At 40.8% G+C, this 15,916-nt stretch overlaps 1 protein-coding gene across 1 annotated transcript; it reads right to left on the reverse strand.

Moving 5' to 3' along the window:
• Positions 1–372: 372 nt before the first annotated feature.
• Positions 373–11,653, reverse strand: c1ql3a (complement component 1, q subcomponent-like 3a). The gene is made up of 2 exons (XM_056364568.1): positions 10,626–11,653; positions 373–1,125 (listed from the first exon to the last, which is right to left on the reverse strand). Exons 1-2 carry the CDS (start codon positions 11,214–11,216, stop codon positions 946–948), a joined length of 771 nt encoding a protein of 256 aa, XP_056220543.1. The 5' UTR covers positions 11,217–11,653; the 3' UTR covers positions 373–945.
• Between the last annotated feature and the right edge of the window lie 4,263 nt (positions 11,654–15,916).

The following is a 15,916-nucleotide window of genomic DNA, read 5'->3' on the forward strand; positions in this document are numbered from 1 at the left end:
ATTCAGACACCTTACTATGACTGTAAATTCAGCTCAGGTTCCTCCATTTCTCTGGATCATCTCTGAGATGTTTCTACACCTGACTGGAGTCAGACTGTGGTAAACTCAACTGATTGGACACACACTATATATAAGACAGAAACCTGTCTATATCAGGTCATACAGAGATACACCCATCTATATCAGGTCATATAGACACACACCTGTCTATATCAGGTCTCACAGTGCAGATGAGTGACAGTGCAGATCAGAGCAGAAGGAACTGTCTGCCTTATTGACATAATGGACCTCAACCAGCTTTTGGATGCTCTTAAAACAGAAAGAAAAACACACACACTGACTGAAGGCATTCTTAGTAAGTATCACCATGAATATAGTTTATTATAATAGGTATTGCACAAAATCATCCTACAGTTGATTACCTGACACTCACTGACTTGACAGTTTTTAGAACTACACGTTAGCTGATGCTCTTTCTGAGGTTTTCCTCTCTGGACTCACAGGCAGGTTATTGCCCAATCAGATTTAAGAGTGAGGGGTCTCTATCGCTCTATTGTTACCACACCCCTCGAGAGAGAGAGAGCGACACACACACACACACACACATACACACACACACACATATCATGTGTCCCCCAGCTGTACAGTAGTATATAGGCTGGGCCTTTCTCGCACTTTATTTCTCACATTACACCACACACACACCTTCACACCATCACTCTGTCACAGTTCTACATTAACACAAAGACGTCAGCTGTGATGTAATGAAAATCCGGAGTCACTGCGGACTGTGGTGATGGCAGATGTACAAAGTAAAGTAATACACTGGTTATGAAGAAACTTTCATATTGGATTCTCCACATGTGTAAAAGTGGAAGTCTGAGCATTTTATTAGTGGCAAGATCTGGACCACAGGGTCTGTGACAGCTGGGGATGTGGTGTTTTCTAGTCAGCATAGATGATGAATCCAGAGAAGGTGCTGTACTTGTTGTTGTTGCCTCCATGAGCTTTGCCTCCATCTAGTTTAATGTAGACCTCATCTCCAGGTTCCAGGTGCAACACAGCACTGTTACTGGCATAGTCATAGTTCTGGTCTGCGTCCTGGGCAATGGCACTGGCCCGCACCTGCAGGAAAGCACACACAGGCACACAAGCACAAATCATACACATGAACTTATCAAACAGGTCAGAAACTGGGCTTCAGACTTCTGTACAACAATTTTAATACTAACAATATGGATACATGCACAATTCCCCTACCAGGCTACTAAGTTTAGTTTCACCAGCTAAGTGACTTAGAACCTTAGAACCCAGGAGGTGGAAGAGAAGCAGGTCTGAGCTCCATGACTGCAGATCCACAGTCGAACCAGAGTGAACCCAGAGCAATAAATAAGCTTTACAACAAACACAAGCCGGTAAAATCATGTCAAAGAAAAGCCAAAACAGAAACCGGGGGGTGGAGTATGACATGTACCATGTATGTTTAATATGTATGAGCTCCAGGGTTTAATTGACAAGATTTCCAGAGACCTGTGGTTACTCATGTCAATCAAGGCTCCTCTGTTCTGCCTCACAGTGACAAAATGAGCAGGGAGGGTTGTTTCTAATTCATGATGACATCTAGTTAGTTCAACTATGTCTGAATGTTCTTAATGTAAAATCTCTGCACATCTGAATGCAGGGTGCATCAGTGTCTCACTTACTGTTGAAATATTTCTTTGATTACGAAGTTTCAGCCAGTCAGACCTATAGCAGGTATACGGACAGCATCAGCACCTCCGTATATAAATGCAAGTATTATATCATTCAATCAGAGGACTGCAGAGATTGGTTTGACTGATGATTAACTTGAACTTACTCGAAGCATATATGTCACCAGTCAGAGTAGATTTGGTGGACTTGGTTGTTTCCTCCACTAACCAGTCAAGTTTCAGGAAATATGGTCACAGTCTCTCCTTCCTGAGTTACAGGGTTGAATAATGACCACAAGTCTTATTACAGAACATTGTGATGTCACAGTGAAGTTGACCTTTGACCTTTTGGATATAAAATGTCATCACTTCATTTTATCCTTTGAGACATTTGAGTTAAACTGTGTCATTTTTAGCGCATGAATTTGTGGGTGACAAGATGTTTTGTGATCACAGTGACCTTGAAATTGACCTTTGACCACAAAATTCTAATCAGTTCATTTATGAGTCCAAGTGAATGTTTCTTCCTAAATCTGAAGAAATACCCTTCAGGCATTACTGAGATATCATGTTTATGAGAATTTGATATCTCTACTGGTTTCAACCTAGTGTCCGCTGGTTTTAACCTAGTGTCACCTGGTTTCAGTCTCCTATAAGCTCGTTTCAGTCTAGTGTCAGCTGGTTTCAACCTAGTGTCAGCTGGTTTCAGTCTCCTATAAGCTGGTTTCAGTCTAGTGTCAGCTGGTTTCAGTCTCGTATAAGCTGGTTTCAGTTTAGTGTCAGCTGGTTTCAGTCTAGTGTCAGCTGGTTTCAGTCTCGTATCAGCTGGTGTCAGCTGGTTTCAGTCTAGTGCCAGCTGGTTTCAGTCCTGATCCTGATTTTATAACCGTCGTCTGATGGCGTCACCAAACATTAGTGAAAGACTGAGCTGTGATTTCTGCTGTATTTACTGTGAAATGAACAGAGAGAAAGTTGGAGCATCATTCAGGTCAGCTGCTGTGGTCAGCAGAGATGTGAGTCTGTGGAGGGAAAGTCCAACCTCGTGCTCTCAGGAGAATACTAACCACTCTCTTCTACAGAAAGTCACTGAGGTTTGTCCAAAAAGTCACTACATCACTCAGTCAATCACTCAGTCATTCAAATATGATGATGGCTGAAGTCCATAAAGAAAATAATATATACACTGAAATATATTAGTGAATTTATAGACCATTCACCAATAATACCACCCAACATGCTGTGACTGGTATGATTTCATCAATCTGCTGATGATGAACTATTTCTATCAACTTTTCTGTAAGTAGGGGCGTCGTATAGCTCAGTTGGTTGAGCATCCGCCCCATATACAGAGGCTAAGGTCCTCGCTGCATTTGGCCCCGGCATCGGACAAGCCCTTTGCTGCATGTCATTCCCCCTCTCTCTGCCTCCCCATTTCCTGTCTCTCTCTAATGCTCTATCAATAAAGGCACAAAAAGCCCCAAGTAAACCCCTAAGTAAAAAATATTGATAGTGAATGTGTCAGTAAAATGAAGTTAAGTGCTTGTTGTTGTTTACCTTCAGTATCTGCTCTTAGCAAATAAAGCATTGGACCCAAACACTGTTTACTTCATTAACATTTATGTTTCCTAACCTCAACAAAAGGTTTGTTGCCTAAAGATAACCCCACAGGGACGGGGGGCGTGACCTCCATGTCCCTCACAGTCCCATTGATTTATACAGTTCAGAACCATCAGGGGGGCAGGAAATCAGCAGCAGAACACAGACCCAAACATAGAACCAGAATGAGTCCTTTGATGGTGTGACCACACAGAGTCCTGAGTCCTGATTCTAACATCACAGAGTCCTGATCCCATCATGAACTCAGTCTGGGAACACATGACCAACCTAAGTATTCCGGAAAACTGCCCACAATCGTACTGTGGGGAACTGGTTCAGTTTTCAAGGGGGTTCACACCAAATATTGATTTCATTTCGTTTTTTTCTCTTCACTTTGTATGAAGTTATTTGATATCACTGCACATCACTGTAGATGTAGATTCAGAAAAACACCAGGAACATAATCCAGGCAGCAATTATGTTTAGGAAACAGGGTTCACCTGCACTTTTACCTGTGCACAGTTACCTGTATCATGGTGATGGACAAATGGTCAGTCCTAGCGATAACAAGCACCATCTCTGCTAACCTTAACCCTAGCTGCTGATAATGAATCAGAAAGAACTGTGCTACAATTCAAAGACACTGGTGCATTCAAGTTTGTCTGTCTGTCTCAGTACACACCAGCTGTCACTGTTCAAACATGTCAACATCCAGCCAATCAGATTACAGTGAAAACATCTGGGCCACATCAGCTGCATGCTAACATGTAAGAGCTGCATGCTAACACGTGGGAGCTGCACACTGACTGATGACTGGGTCTCTCAACAGCAGTCATTACTCAACATAACTTTTCTATCCACATCATCTTCACAGACATCTTATACTAATGCAATAATTTAATGTGCTATGTGTAGTTTAAGTCTGTTAATGACCAGCTACAGTCTGGTAGTCTGGAGCTCTGCTAATTACAAGCCAGGTTACATATGAGATAACGAGCATGCTAATTAGTGGTAACATCATGCTAGACTGAGAGATTGTTTAACTTTGTGTTGTGTTTTCACTGACCTACCATTGTGATACAAAATCACAACCACCAACAGCAATGACAGCAAACTGCCACTTCAGCACAGTGACCAGTAAATAGGAGAAGCCAGTGTTGAAAGTTATTATTAAAAAACCAGCTGTCGGGGCATCGAGTGGTGTAGTGGGTTCCTGTCTCTTTCTACTATCCTGTCCAATAAAGGCACAAAAGCCCAAAATATATATATATATATATATATATATATAAAAAATTAAAAAAAGAAACCAGCTGTTGCTTCGTATCTTGTTTTGTGCTAGCCCTCTGCTCTGTTCTTCTTCTTATTACCCTCAGTGCTCTAGTCGGTGGTGGCTCTTCCTCTTTCCCTGACATGACTGACTGAGATTTTTTATGGTGGTAGGCAAAGTACATGTAACTCACTACTGCCGCCTACTGCTATGAAGTGTGTCATTGGTGTCTTTGGTTTTCCATAGAAACCTTTGTTCAATCCTTGCTTTTGGGGACACACATATGACAGTGGTCATAAATGATAACTGGAGTGCACTTATATAGAAAGCACTGTTGTAGCCTTAGCAAACACTCAAAGCACTTTACACTTTCCCCCATTCACACACTCATTCACACACTGATGTTACATCAGGGGCAACTGAACATGAGGTAGTTTTTTTAAAGGGACAGCTCATGAATGCAGCATTGAGGAAAGTTTGAGGCAAATACCGACATGAGGAAGATGAAGTTGTTGAGAGGTTCTAAATGTTGGTTTGATACTTTACAGTTAATAGCCAGGACCTAGCTGCTGTTGTGTGATGGTTAACTGATGGTATCAGTCAGTCAAAATTCATATTGTCTGTTAACAGTTAATTATGAACAACCCTTCCAGCTGAGTTCAGGGGAAGTCACACCTGTTGGGAATAGTGAGTCCCTAATAAAAATATTGGTTTAATAGCTCTTCAAAGTTTGTACAGCTGTGCTGAAGGTTCAGGTCATGTTCAACACATAATGTCCCTGTCCAGCTCTGCTCGATCATTTATAACCATCTGCACCAAAATTGTAAAGTGTGTCACAACTCTCTATGTTATTGTTGCAAAGAAACACTAGCGACCTCAGTGAAAGGGGTATCAAGCTCCGATATCTTTAACTTATATTGTGTATAACAGGAATAACTACATAGACACAGCGCTTTTTATTTTGAAATCATTTTTTTCTGTTTTTTTTCCAAAGTCAATGAGAAATCGTGCTGAATAATCATGATCTCGATATTGATCTAAATTATCTTTGATTATCTCGATTTGATAATCGAGCAGCCCTACTATGAAACATGAAAGCTCTCCTTTCAGAGAGAAAAATATACACCCAGATCAATCCTCCTGGGGGACCCTGTGGTGTTCCCAGGCCAGATCAGATATATATGTTCTGGGTCTACCCCAAGGCCTCCTACCAGTTGGACATGCCGGAAAGACCTCCAATTCGAGGTGCCCAGGAGGATCCTAACCAGATACCTTAACCACCTCAACTGGCTCTTTTTGACATGAAGGAGCAGTGACTCTACTCCGAGCTCGCTCTGGATCAGAGCTCCTCACTCTATCTCTAAGGCCGGGAACACACTGGGATGTGTGGCGTGAGCTTGGTGGCTGCTGAATTACATTTCGCCACACATGTTAATGGGTTAGAGCTACACACTGCCTGCATGACATGTGAGACGCACATCCCTCACGTCACTGTTGCGTCACGTGATCTAGAGTTTCAGTCACTCACCTATTTTTCACATGTGCCACATGTCCCAGCTGAAACAGACAGAAAACACCTGATGATGTCATAGTGACATCATACCAGCAAGATCACATAAAACTGACACCTTCACTATAGTTTCTATGTCTAGGCTGAATCTGAAACAGACATAAAAAAATCTTAATTTATAATGAAAAGAAATCCAACATTTAGCAACCTGTAAACTCTATGTAAAAAGATGGAGCTGCAGCAGCACAGAGACACAGCCAGTGTGAACATACACGTGCTTCTCCACAGCAGCTCAGCGACATCATCTTCCACACTCACGCCAGCATCCATTGTGTTCCCAGTGCAATGCTGAACCCAGACACCCTGCAGAGGACACTCATTTCAGCCGATTGTATCAGCCATCTTGTTCTTTCTGTCACTACCCAGATCATGACCACAGCTGAGGGTCAGAATGAAGATCAACGTTTGGTCTGTTACAACGCTCGCTTCACTGCATTGGTTCCCTAAACTTTACCAAACTGTAACCATGCTGGTGACACACTGATTGATGATGTTATCCTACTTTTGGGCAAGTGTCCACAGTAAAGCTGTGTTATGTCCTAACAATCGAACACAAATAAAATGAAAGTATGAAATCGACACAGTGTAAGTTAGGGTTTGGAAACATGACGGCACGACTGCATCACATCTACTTCCTGTTGGCCTTGATAAAAAGCTCCTGCCAGCGCAGGATCCATGTGTACAGGAATTGGCTAATCAACCTGGGCAGGAAGTCCCATCCACAGCCAGTTGATTGACAGCTAGGCCCTTTAAAGAATAGCAAAAGAAATAAGGAAAAATAAAGGGATAAAAAATAAATAAATTACATCATATAAAAATGAATGAGAAAAAATTTACAATATACAGAAATAGGAGTAATTTATATGCAAAGATAAATACATATTATTTGAATAAAATAAATCTATTCATAAATAAATGAACAAATACATGTGAAAATAAATGAAAATGCTTATATTTGTATTTGTCTTTATATTTCCATATATATTTACTCTATTGTTTATTTATTATATTTATTATTTATTGTATTCTTATTCTTTTACATATATTGCTTTTATGGCACTTCTGTGACTCCATACACAGTCAGTTTCTACCTGCACTGATTAAAGCTGAAGTTCATCACACATTTCTCACAGTGCGTGTCATTCTTTCAAACATGGCTGGTTTGGTAACATGTAAGAGGAGGGTAAGCAGGAGAGGGCATCAGCTTTGTCAGTGTCATGGAGCGTTTTGCGATATGACTATTTCCTGAAGGTTAAACCAATGTAAAGTGGATTCTAGTAACAGTGTCTCCTTTGGTGGACTGATGTTTTCATTATATTACAGAAATAAAAAGAAAAATATTATATTATTTTATTACGTTAAATGTTCTGTGTCATTTCATCAGCATCATCTTTAGTGTTGTGTTTTGTCACCATTTGAATGATTTCTCTGTGTGATTCTGATATTATCCAGGTTTCTGACCATGTTTATGATCCAGCTTTAATTCCATTTCTTCATTATAAAATCTAAAGTCATATAAACTGATCCTTTTCTGTAGTATTTTGGATACTGTATAGACATGTATAGTATTTTCTATAATATGCAAACAAATATGGATCTGTTGCAGGACAGTCTGGACGGGATTCATACACATTAACCTAAAACCCTGTAGGACTGAGTCTAGGAAACGACCACACTGCTGCTCTGCTGCTTTGATTCTGTGGCTCTGCAGTTTATTGTGCTGTGGTCAAAGTTAAAACACAGTGTGGTGTAATTGATTACAAATATCTTAATCTGTATGTGCTACCTATTAATCAAAATGGCTGGATTTAAGGGTCCCAGTCTTGATCCTGTGGACCTGTGTGATACTTAAATTTCAGCCGGTAGATTATTAATAATCTTTTTCTTCTGTTAATCCCACATACTTCCTGACTTGAGTCAAGGACACACCCTTAGACTAATGAATTCTGATCATAGTCTCATCCTGGTGAATCATATTATGATGTTTGCATGAAACATGAAAAACCTGGTGATTCAAAAACCACGCATGAAACTGAAGCGTCCACAAAATAAACAGCAGCCAGCAACAATAATAATAAGTAACATGGACACAGTGGATGTTACTGTGACAGACAGTTCAAAGACATGCTGCCCCTCCAGTGGGGGGTGCTGCGTTGCTATAAACAGCCCTGGTTGTTCAGCCTCACCCCTTGTCTGTCCTTTTTATTCTCCAGTGATTTTGATTTTATTGTTTCTTCAGTCACACTGTACCACCTTATTATTCATTATTATTATTTATTATGTGTAAATACTCTGGTGTGAACATTATATAAAGCTGTATCCACATATAATTTCATCTTTTACTTAGTCATCTATTAGATAATATTTTATTATTTGTTGTAGTGCAATGATGGAAAAAATATTTACATCATTTACCACAATATAAAATACATTACATTACATTTATTAGAAAGATCTTTCTTCAGTAAAAATATTATGAGCAAAATGTACTTGAATTATCAAAAGTAAAAATAATCTGGTCAGTAATAATATAGAGTTATCATGTATTATATTATCTGTATATTGTTACCGATGCATGAACATGGAAGCAGCATTTTAATATTGTAGCTTTTCATGTTTTTGTATTTAAAATTAAAATCTACAAATTAATAAATCAGCAGTCATATAAGTCATATAATTATAATATATATACAATAATATCAAGTACAAGAATTTTCCCAGACATGTAGAGAAGCACATTTATGAACTGATGTAAAATAATGTGCAGGTTGAATGAATTAGTTAAATTCTGCCGCAGTGCCATTGTGTGAAACCTTTTTTATGCTTCTACGATTTTATTTTTCCCAAAGTTAGAAAAAAGATTTTGCAGTGGTGTGAACACAGGAGGAAGATGATGGAGCCTGGACACAGAGAAAAGGATGAAGATCTCCAAATTATTATTATCATTAGTAAAATAATACAAGAGCTACTGTTACCTCTTTTTGATATGAATCAACAACTGCTTTAAATCTGTATCTTCAAACAACAGAAGGTGGTTTATTTCTGAGTTTAGAAAATTATTAAAACAAGACAATTTGCTTATGTTTGTTAAAACTCAATAACAAATAAAAAATACTGGGACAATTTATATCAGTGAAATGAAGTGAAGCCGCTTTTCATCAAATAAAGGCCGCAGCCTCAGCGTGTCGGTCAGTCACACTGAACCGTGGTGTTTCCCTCCTCAACAGTTCACAAGTCTCAGTACCATGAGTCCTAATTGAAACATGTCTCTCAGCATCTGATTTTCCACGGACTATAGCTCTGCTGCTTTAATCCCACAGATGTTTGCTATGTTGGTTGTGGTCTGCAGCAGCATTACAGCAGCAGCTGACAGCAGCGGGGATGTGCTCTGTGGAGCGATGCTGCAACACTGGTTTGCCCCACGGATTAGATCTGCTGCTGACAGGCTGATCACTGCAGAGACGCTCGGAGAGCAGGACAGTGATGGAGCAAACTCACAGAGGAGGAGGCGGCAAAGGGCCTCAGGCTTATAATAATAATAATAATAACTATTATTATTATTATTATTATTATCATTAAGTGGATGTCGCAGTAAAATCTGTCTTGTATTTTTGATTTACTTCCATTTGTGAATTGTTATTTATATTTATAATTATTTATGTTTGATGACGGTCTCTATAATAAATCAAAACATAATCTGAAGAGCTGACCAATCATTTATATTTATTAATATAACAGACTAAATTGAATTGGGATGGAGGTGGAATATGTTTATATCAAGTTTATAATGTTACATGAACACAAGGTCTTTACCACAGTGACTCAACAAAATATATATGATATATATGATAAATACATTATGTATTAAAAACATGAATAACATAAAACTAAAGAACTAAAGGAGCCGTTATGTACATATATATATATGTGTGTGTGTGTGTGTGTGTATCTTATAAGATATATACTTCAAGTCATTGACATGTGTTAAGGGTTAGGATTCTTTACTTTAACAGCTTTAAATGCAGCACATACATGAACTGTTTAATAACTCAGTGTATATGTGTATATATATATATATATATGTATGTTGTTCACCTGAACATGATACCGGAAGAGAAAGAGATGAAGCATCAATCAAACCACAGAGAAATCTTCTTCTTCTTCTTTTCTTGTTCTAATTTAATGACAGTTTGAAAATAGAACCAGGATCCTTCAGAGGAACTCTTCAGATTCTGACCCCTGACCTCTGGGCCATTGAGCCCATCATCCTGTAGCTCATGACCAGGGCTTGTGTCCACACAGACAGTTGTTGTCATTGTGTTGGAACACACACACACACACACACACACACACACACACACACACACACACACACACACTGTGTGAATCTGAGCTGCTGATTGTACCTGTGATGGTGTATGACGTGTACAGGATGCAGGTGAATTAATGATGGAAAATGTCAGGATGTGTCCTTGACACTCTCACGTGCAGTTTATGTTACCTGGTTGTTTTTGCACAGATCAGCCCACATGCTGGTTCCGTCTCCTCCGCGCATCAGGACGTGGTACGTGAAGAAATAAATCCCGGGGATGGAGCAGGTGAACTTCCCGGTGGTCGGGTCGTAGTGGTTTCCCAGGTTCGTCACCACATCGTCGAACTTGAGCACCTCGTAGCCCTCGTGCTGCTTCTTTAGCCCCGCGTAAAAGGCGATCTTGGGCACAGTGGTGTAAGTGGCCGCGCTGATTGCACCGGCAGATGCGGTGGATCCCGGAGGTCCTGGTAAACCGGGTCTGCCCGGTTCACCTTTTTCTCCAGGTGGCCCCACTGGACCGGGCGGTCCCGGCTCGCCAGGAGGTCCCCTAGGACCCGCCTTACCCGGCCGACCCGGTTCCCCTTTCGGACCTTGGATGAACGTGGGTAAAGACTGCACCAGGCTGTTGTCTCGGACCGGGTCCGCCGTGGCGGTGCTGGACGGAGACTTGGTGCCGTACGGGTCGCACACCATCCTGCAGGTACCGAGCATTTCGTAATGCGCCGCTGTCCCCGCTGAGTTGACCAGAACCGGGATGAGGATGACCAAAACCAGAACCATCACGACCCCCAGGACCCCCGCCGCCACCAGCCGCTTCCTGCCGACCAGCCGCGTTAGCGCAGGATGATCCTGTTGTCTGCTTTTGGGTGAAATTTTGGAGGCTGGTGAGGAGCCGCTTTAAAGAGAAAAAGTAGCAGAGCTACACTTTAATGCTAATGGACTTGTGGAAGTGACCCCCTCCCCTCTGCTCCGCGTCTCTCCCAAACACTTTTTCTGCTGATGCGCTGCTTCGTCAACTTTCTCTCAAACTCCCGCCTTTTACTCCACAAGCTCTGGATTCAGCATCTCTGAGGCGCGCTGAAATCCACACGTGGGGTCTGGCCCCTCTTTGATCCACAGGTCCCGAACCAGAGTGTCTTCCCAGCAGCTGAACTCTAAACGTGGATCAGGACCAGCTAGACCGTCTGTCTGATGCAGCCAGAGACACAGCAGGAGCAAGGGAGAGAAAGAGAAGGGGGAGGGGGCCGGGGGGCTCAGAGGCTCTATCATCCAATAGAAACATAGCAGGTTATTCAAATGAGGGTCGATAGCATTCTGTTGAATCTGAGTCTGTTTCCAAATCCACTTATCAGACTTCTGATCTCTGTTCGGGATTAAAACCTCTTAATTCAAAAACCAGTTTTTATTTCCTCAGAATCTGAACCTCAAACCTCAACTTTAACCACGTCATCATTAACCATCTGTGATGTCATCATTAACCTTCTGTGATGTCATCATTTTAGTGTGTTCAGTAGGTTGTTTAGGATGTTTTTATCGGTAGAAATTAAACTCCAAACAGGTCAAATGAGACTCGAACTCGAGGGTTAATGTGTTCATATTAATGTGTTCACTTAATGTGTTCATGTGTTTTTTTACATCTGAATGTTCACAGGTCAAATCTGACCTGTGTTTGAATTCATTAACAAGCAGTGAATAAAATGACAAACATTTAAATATGTAATAAAAAAATACAAATAGCAAGGAGAAGTCCTGCATTGAAAATCCTCCTTAAAGCACTGGGATGTTTGTGATGCTTGAAGGTTCTGGATGGAAGGTTTCTGGATGAATATACATACACATATATATGTATGTGTGTATATATATATATATACATATATATACATACATATTTATGTGTGTGTGTGCGTGTGTGTGTGTGTGTGTGTGTGTGTGTGTGTGTGTGTATATATGATGAATATACATACACATATATGTATATATATACATATATGTGTATGTATATATAACTGTATCACATGTTTAGTTCACAGTGCACAGCTGTCAGGCCACAGACTGCAGGGCACAGTAATGCTCAGCTGGTATTGAGTGGAAGTAAAACAATATGCATCATTATCCTGTGGGCTACATGCAGAGGGTCCAGGTCCAGGTATGAGCCAGTCCTCAGACCTCATAAACATCCATAGTACAGTGACGTAGACTTTGATGAATCAGAGCCTCAGCAGAAGGTAAAGAGCCTGCAGAGAGCTGCAGAGGTCCTGGTCCAGTCCAGTTTGCTATCCATGTGGACATCTGGGTATTTGTACTCCTGGACCGTCTCCACCATCTCTCCTATAAACCCCAAAGCCCAACAACAAGGCCTGAGGCCTGTAGGAGGTTAATCCAGCCATGACCTTCTCAACCTGCACCAGAGTCTCTAACGTCCTCAGGCTTAAGGAATCAGGAGAAATACAACCAAACCTGAGTCCACTGTGGCCCAGAGGCTGAGCTGCACCTCTGCCCTGTCAGGAAACTGAAGTCCAGTCCAGTATACTGGTCTGTAGAGGTCTGTAGGACTGGTATCCACAGCTACCGTGAGGTTAGTATCTACACTGCTTAAAGCTAAACTCTGACACAGCTGAGTTAATAACATTTAATGTTGTGATGATTCTATTTTTATGTCTGGAGTTTGATGATAAATACAAGATGAGTAAACATACGGAGGCTGTGTGGACCAGTGTGGACTGGATTTCTAATGATCCATTTAGAACTAGCTTCTGGTCTAGTGTTGAAAAGAAGGACTCATTAATGTCAAAGATGATAATGACTGAACAGCTTGATTCTTAATTAAAACTCTTTCTCTCATAAAACAGCCGTAACCACATGAACCTGGTCACTCTGTTCAGACCTCACCTGTGTGTTAACAGTTCCTTGAAATGTGTAATGACACATCCTTAGATCCAGATCCAGATCCAGATCCAGGTCTCTAAACAAAGCCATTTGTCTTGTGGATGACAGCGTATTGATGCCACTAAAATCAAACTAACATCATCTTCTCTGGCTTCATTAGTCTCCAAACGTCCCTGAAATGAGCAGTGAAGGTAGCAGAGGATCGTTGGATTGGCACTTCACTCAATAGGAGCACAGTGAATGATTAATTGCTGTGGAGGGACTGAAAGTGGTCAGGGTTATAACCAGAAGAAGAAGAAAAAGAAGAATAAACTGATATAAAAAAAAATGTTAGAAAATGCTTCACAAGCAATAAATAAAATAAAATAAATAAATTAAAGATAAAGCAAAATAAAAACAATAAAATCATCTATTAACAGAGCAGCTCTAAAAAAGATCCAAAAAATTAATGTGGTCAAACAAGGTGATAAAACATATATTTACATATGTGCTTATATGTTAATATACACTCACATATAAAACTGTATATCTTTGCACACATGTTACAGCACACACATAACATCTCTGTTCATGAGCCTGATCCCCTCTGGTCCCAAACCTGGTCCTGGGACCTTATGAGATGGTATTAGTAGTGTTCATTTTGGGGCTGGTCCACGTTTAGGTTTTTAAGTAATTAAAAAAATATAGATCTATATACAGAGAGAACAAGGACAGACAACATGTGGTTCCCTCAGAGTACATGAGAGTCTGACAGCTGACTGAGGCAGAAACACAGAGAGGAAACACATGGACGACCTTCTCAATCACTGAAGGACACAGGTTTTAGTTTGGAGATGGTTCCTGATGGGAAGAAACACATTTGGACAAGTCTCTTGACAAGCTCTTCAAAGGTGAGAGTCAGTCACGACTCAAGTTGCTGTCTGAGCAGCTCGCATTCACTGTGGAGCAACAGGAGGTTTTCATGTCCCCACTCTTCACAGGTATACAGAGGGATGAGGTGATCTGGGTCATTAGGGTCATTAGGGTCATCAGGGATGATGGGTAAATATTACATAGTGTTTTCTTCTGTTGGGATGTTGACCTCATGTTAAAATGCTCCCTAACCCTAACCCTGTTCTGATTTGAACCTAGACCTCAGGTCCAGGTCCAGGTTCAGGTTAAGCTGCAGGTTCAACCCTGGAGCACACCAGCGACCAGTGTCTGTACCAGAGGAAGTCTTTTGTGTTGTAGTTAAGTCTGACGCCCCTTAAACTTAAATCTGAACCAGACCTCATCCTCAAACCCAACCAGTGGTCATGATGGGAAACCTGACCCTAACCACTTATCTCTGCTACACCCCAACCCAATCATGGAGGGGTTCTATGATAAATATCAGACCTCCAGCAGCAGCATCTACCTCTGTCCATCACACAGGCAGAACATGTCTCAGTAAACACTGTTACATATTGATGATGTTGGTTCATGTTTTTCCTGTATCAGTTCCTATTCAAATATCTGTTCTACTAAAAGTTTGTTTCCTCTGAAAAATGCATGATGTCATTTAAAAATATATTTTCATTACTCAAATGAATTCACATTAAAACAGTTCATTCCAGCTAGAGTTACAACAAACACTCAAAATAAAACTCTTTAAAACATCTGTCGGACTGACAGAGTTAAAGAACATTTAAATATTAGTAACTACGGCCAGTTCAACTGGATACAGACAGACACATATTACTGTAGACTCCCTTCCCTGGCTCCTGTCACAGGATCCAGTCTCAGTCTCACAGACTGTATTTAGCTTAGTGGACCCAGGAGAGCTGATGAGTGAGGGAGGAGGTCCGTCACACACACACACACACACACACACACACTCTCTGCTCCTGTGATTGTGTTAAAGGCTGAAGACACGTCTGTGTGTATTTGATCTGTTTATTGTGTATTTTATAGTCTACAGTGTTTTTTTCATCTCCAGATGTTTCTGTGATCTGAGTTTTGAACCTTTTAATTCATATCTGAGGAGAATATGTGGGTCTGAGGAGAACACATGGGTCTGAGCAGAACCTCACATCTGTGAGAAGTTCTGCCTAAATAAACTTTGACATTATACTAAATACATACAGTAATATGTTCGAGAGCTATGAATTTCATGTAACTCTGAGTCTGCCATGTTCTACAGATGATCAGTGACCTGATGAAGATTGTGTGTGATGAAGTGTTGTTCCCTACACACAGAGTGAGAGACCATCATCATTCTCAGTCAGGTGACAGCCTGAAGATACCACAGCAGCATCAGGGAACATTAGGGAATCTACAGGGAACATCTACATGGCAGGGAACACCAGGGAACATCTACAGGGGATGTCTACAGGGATCATCAGGGAACATCTACATGGCAGGGAACACCAGGGAACATCTACAGGGGATGTCTACAGGGATCATCAGGGAATCGACAGTGAACATCTACATTGAAAATCGGGGAATCTACAGGGAACATCTACAGGAGACAAGATGAAGACTATGAGGCACTGGTTCATCATTTTTAAATCCAGTTGTAAGTTCAGTTAAAAAAAAAAAAAAAAAAAAGGGTCCTGTGGTATTTGTGAAAGAAA

The sequence above is a fragment of the Seriola aureovittata genome, chromosome 20 (assembly GCF_021018895.1).
Source record: "Seriola aureovittata isolate HTS-2021-v1 ecotype China chromosome 20, ASM2101889v1, whole genome shotgun sequence".
Lineage (NCBI taxonomy): Eukaryota > Metazoa > Chordata > Actinopteri > Carangiformes > Carangidae > Seriola > Seriola aureovittata.

Bases quoted from the DNA above. Each gene is read 5' to 3' on its own strand.
- c1ql3a (XM_056364568.1), bottom strand. From the start codon at position 11,216: ATGGTTCTGGTTTTGGTCATCCTCATCCCGGTTCTGGTCAACTCAGCG. The intron at 1,126-10,625 runs GTAACATAAACT...GCTTTCCTGCAG, and splicing joins ATCTGTGCAAAAACAACCAG to GTGCGGGCCAGTGCCATTGC.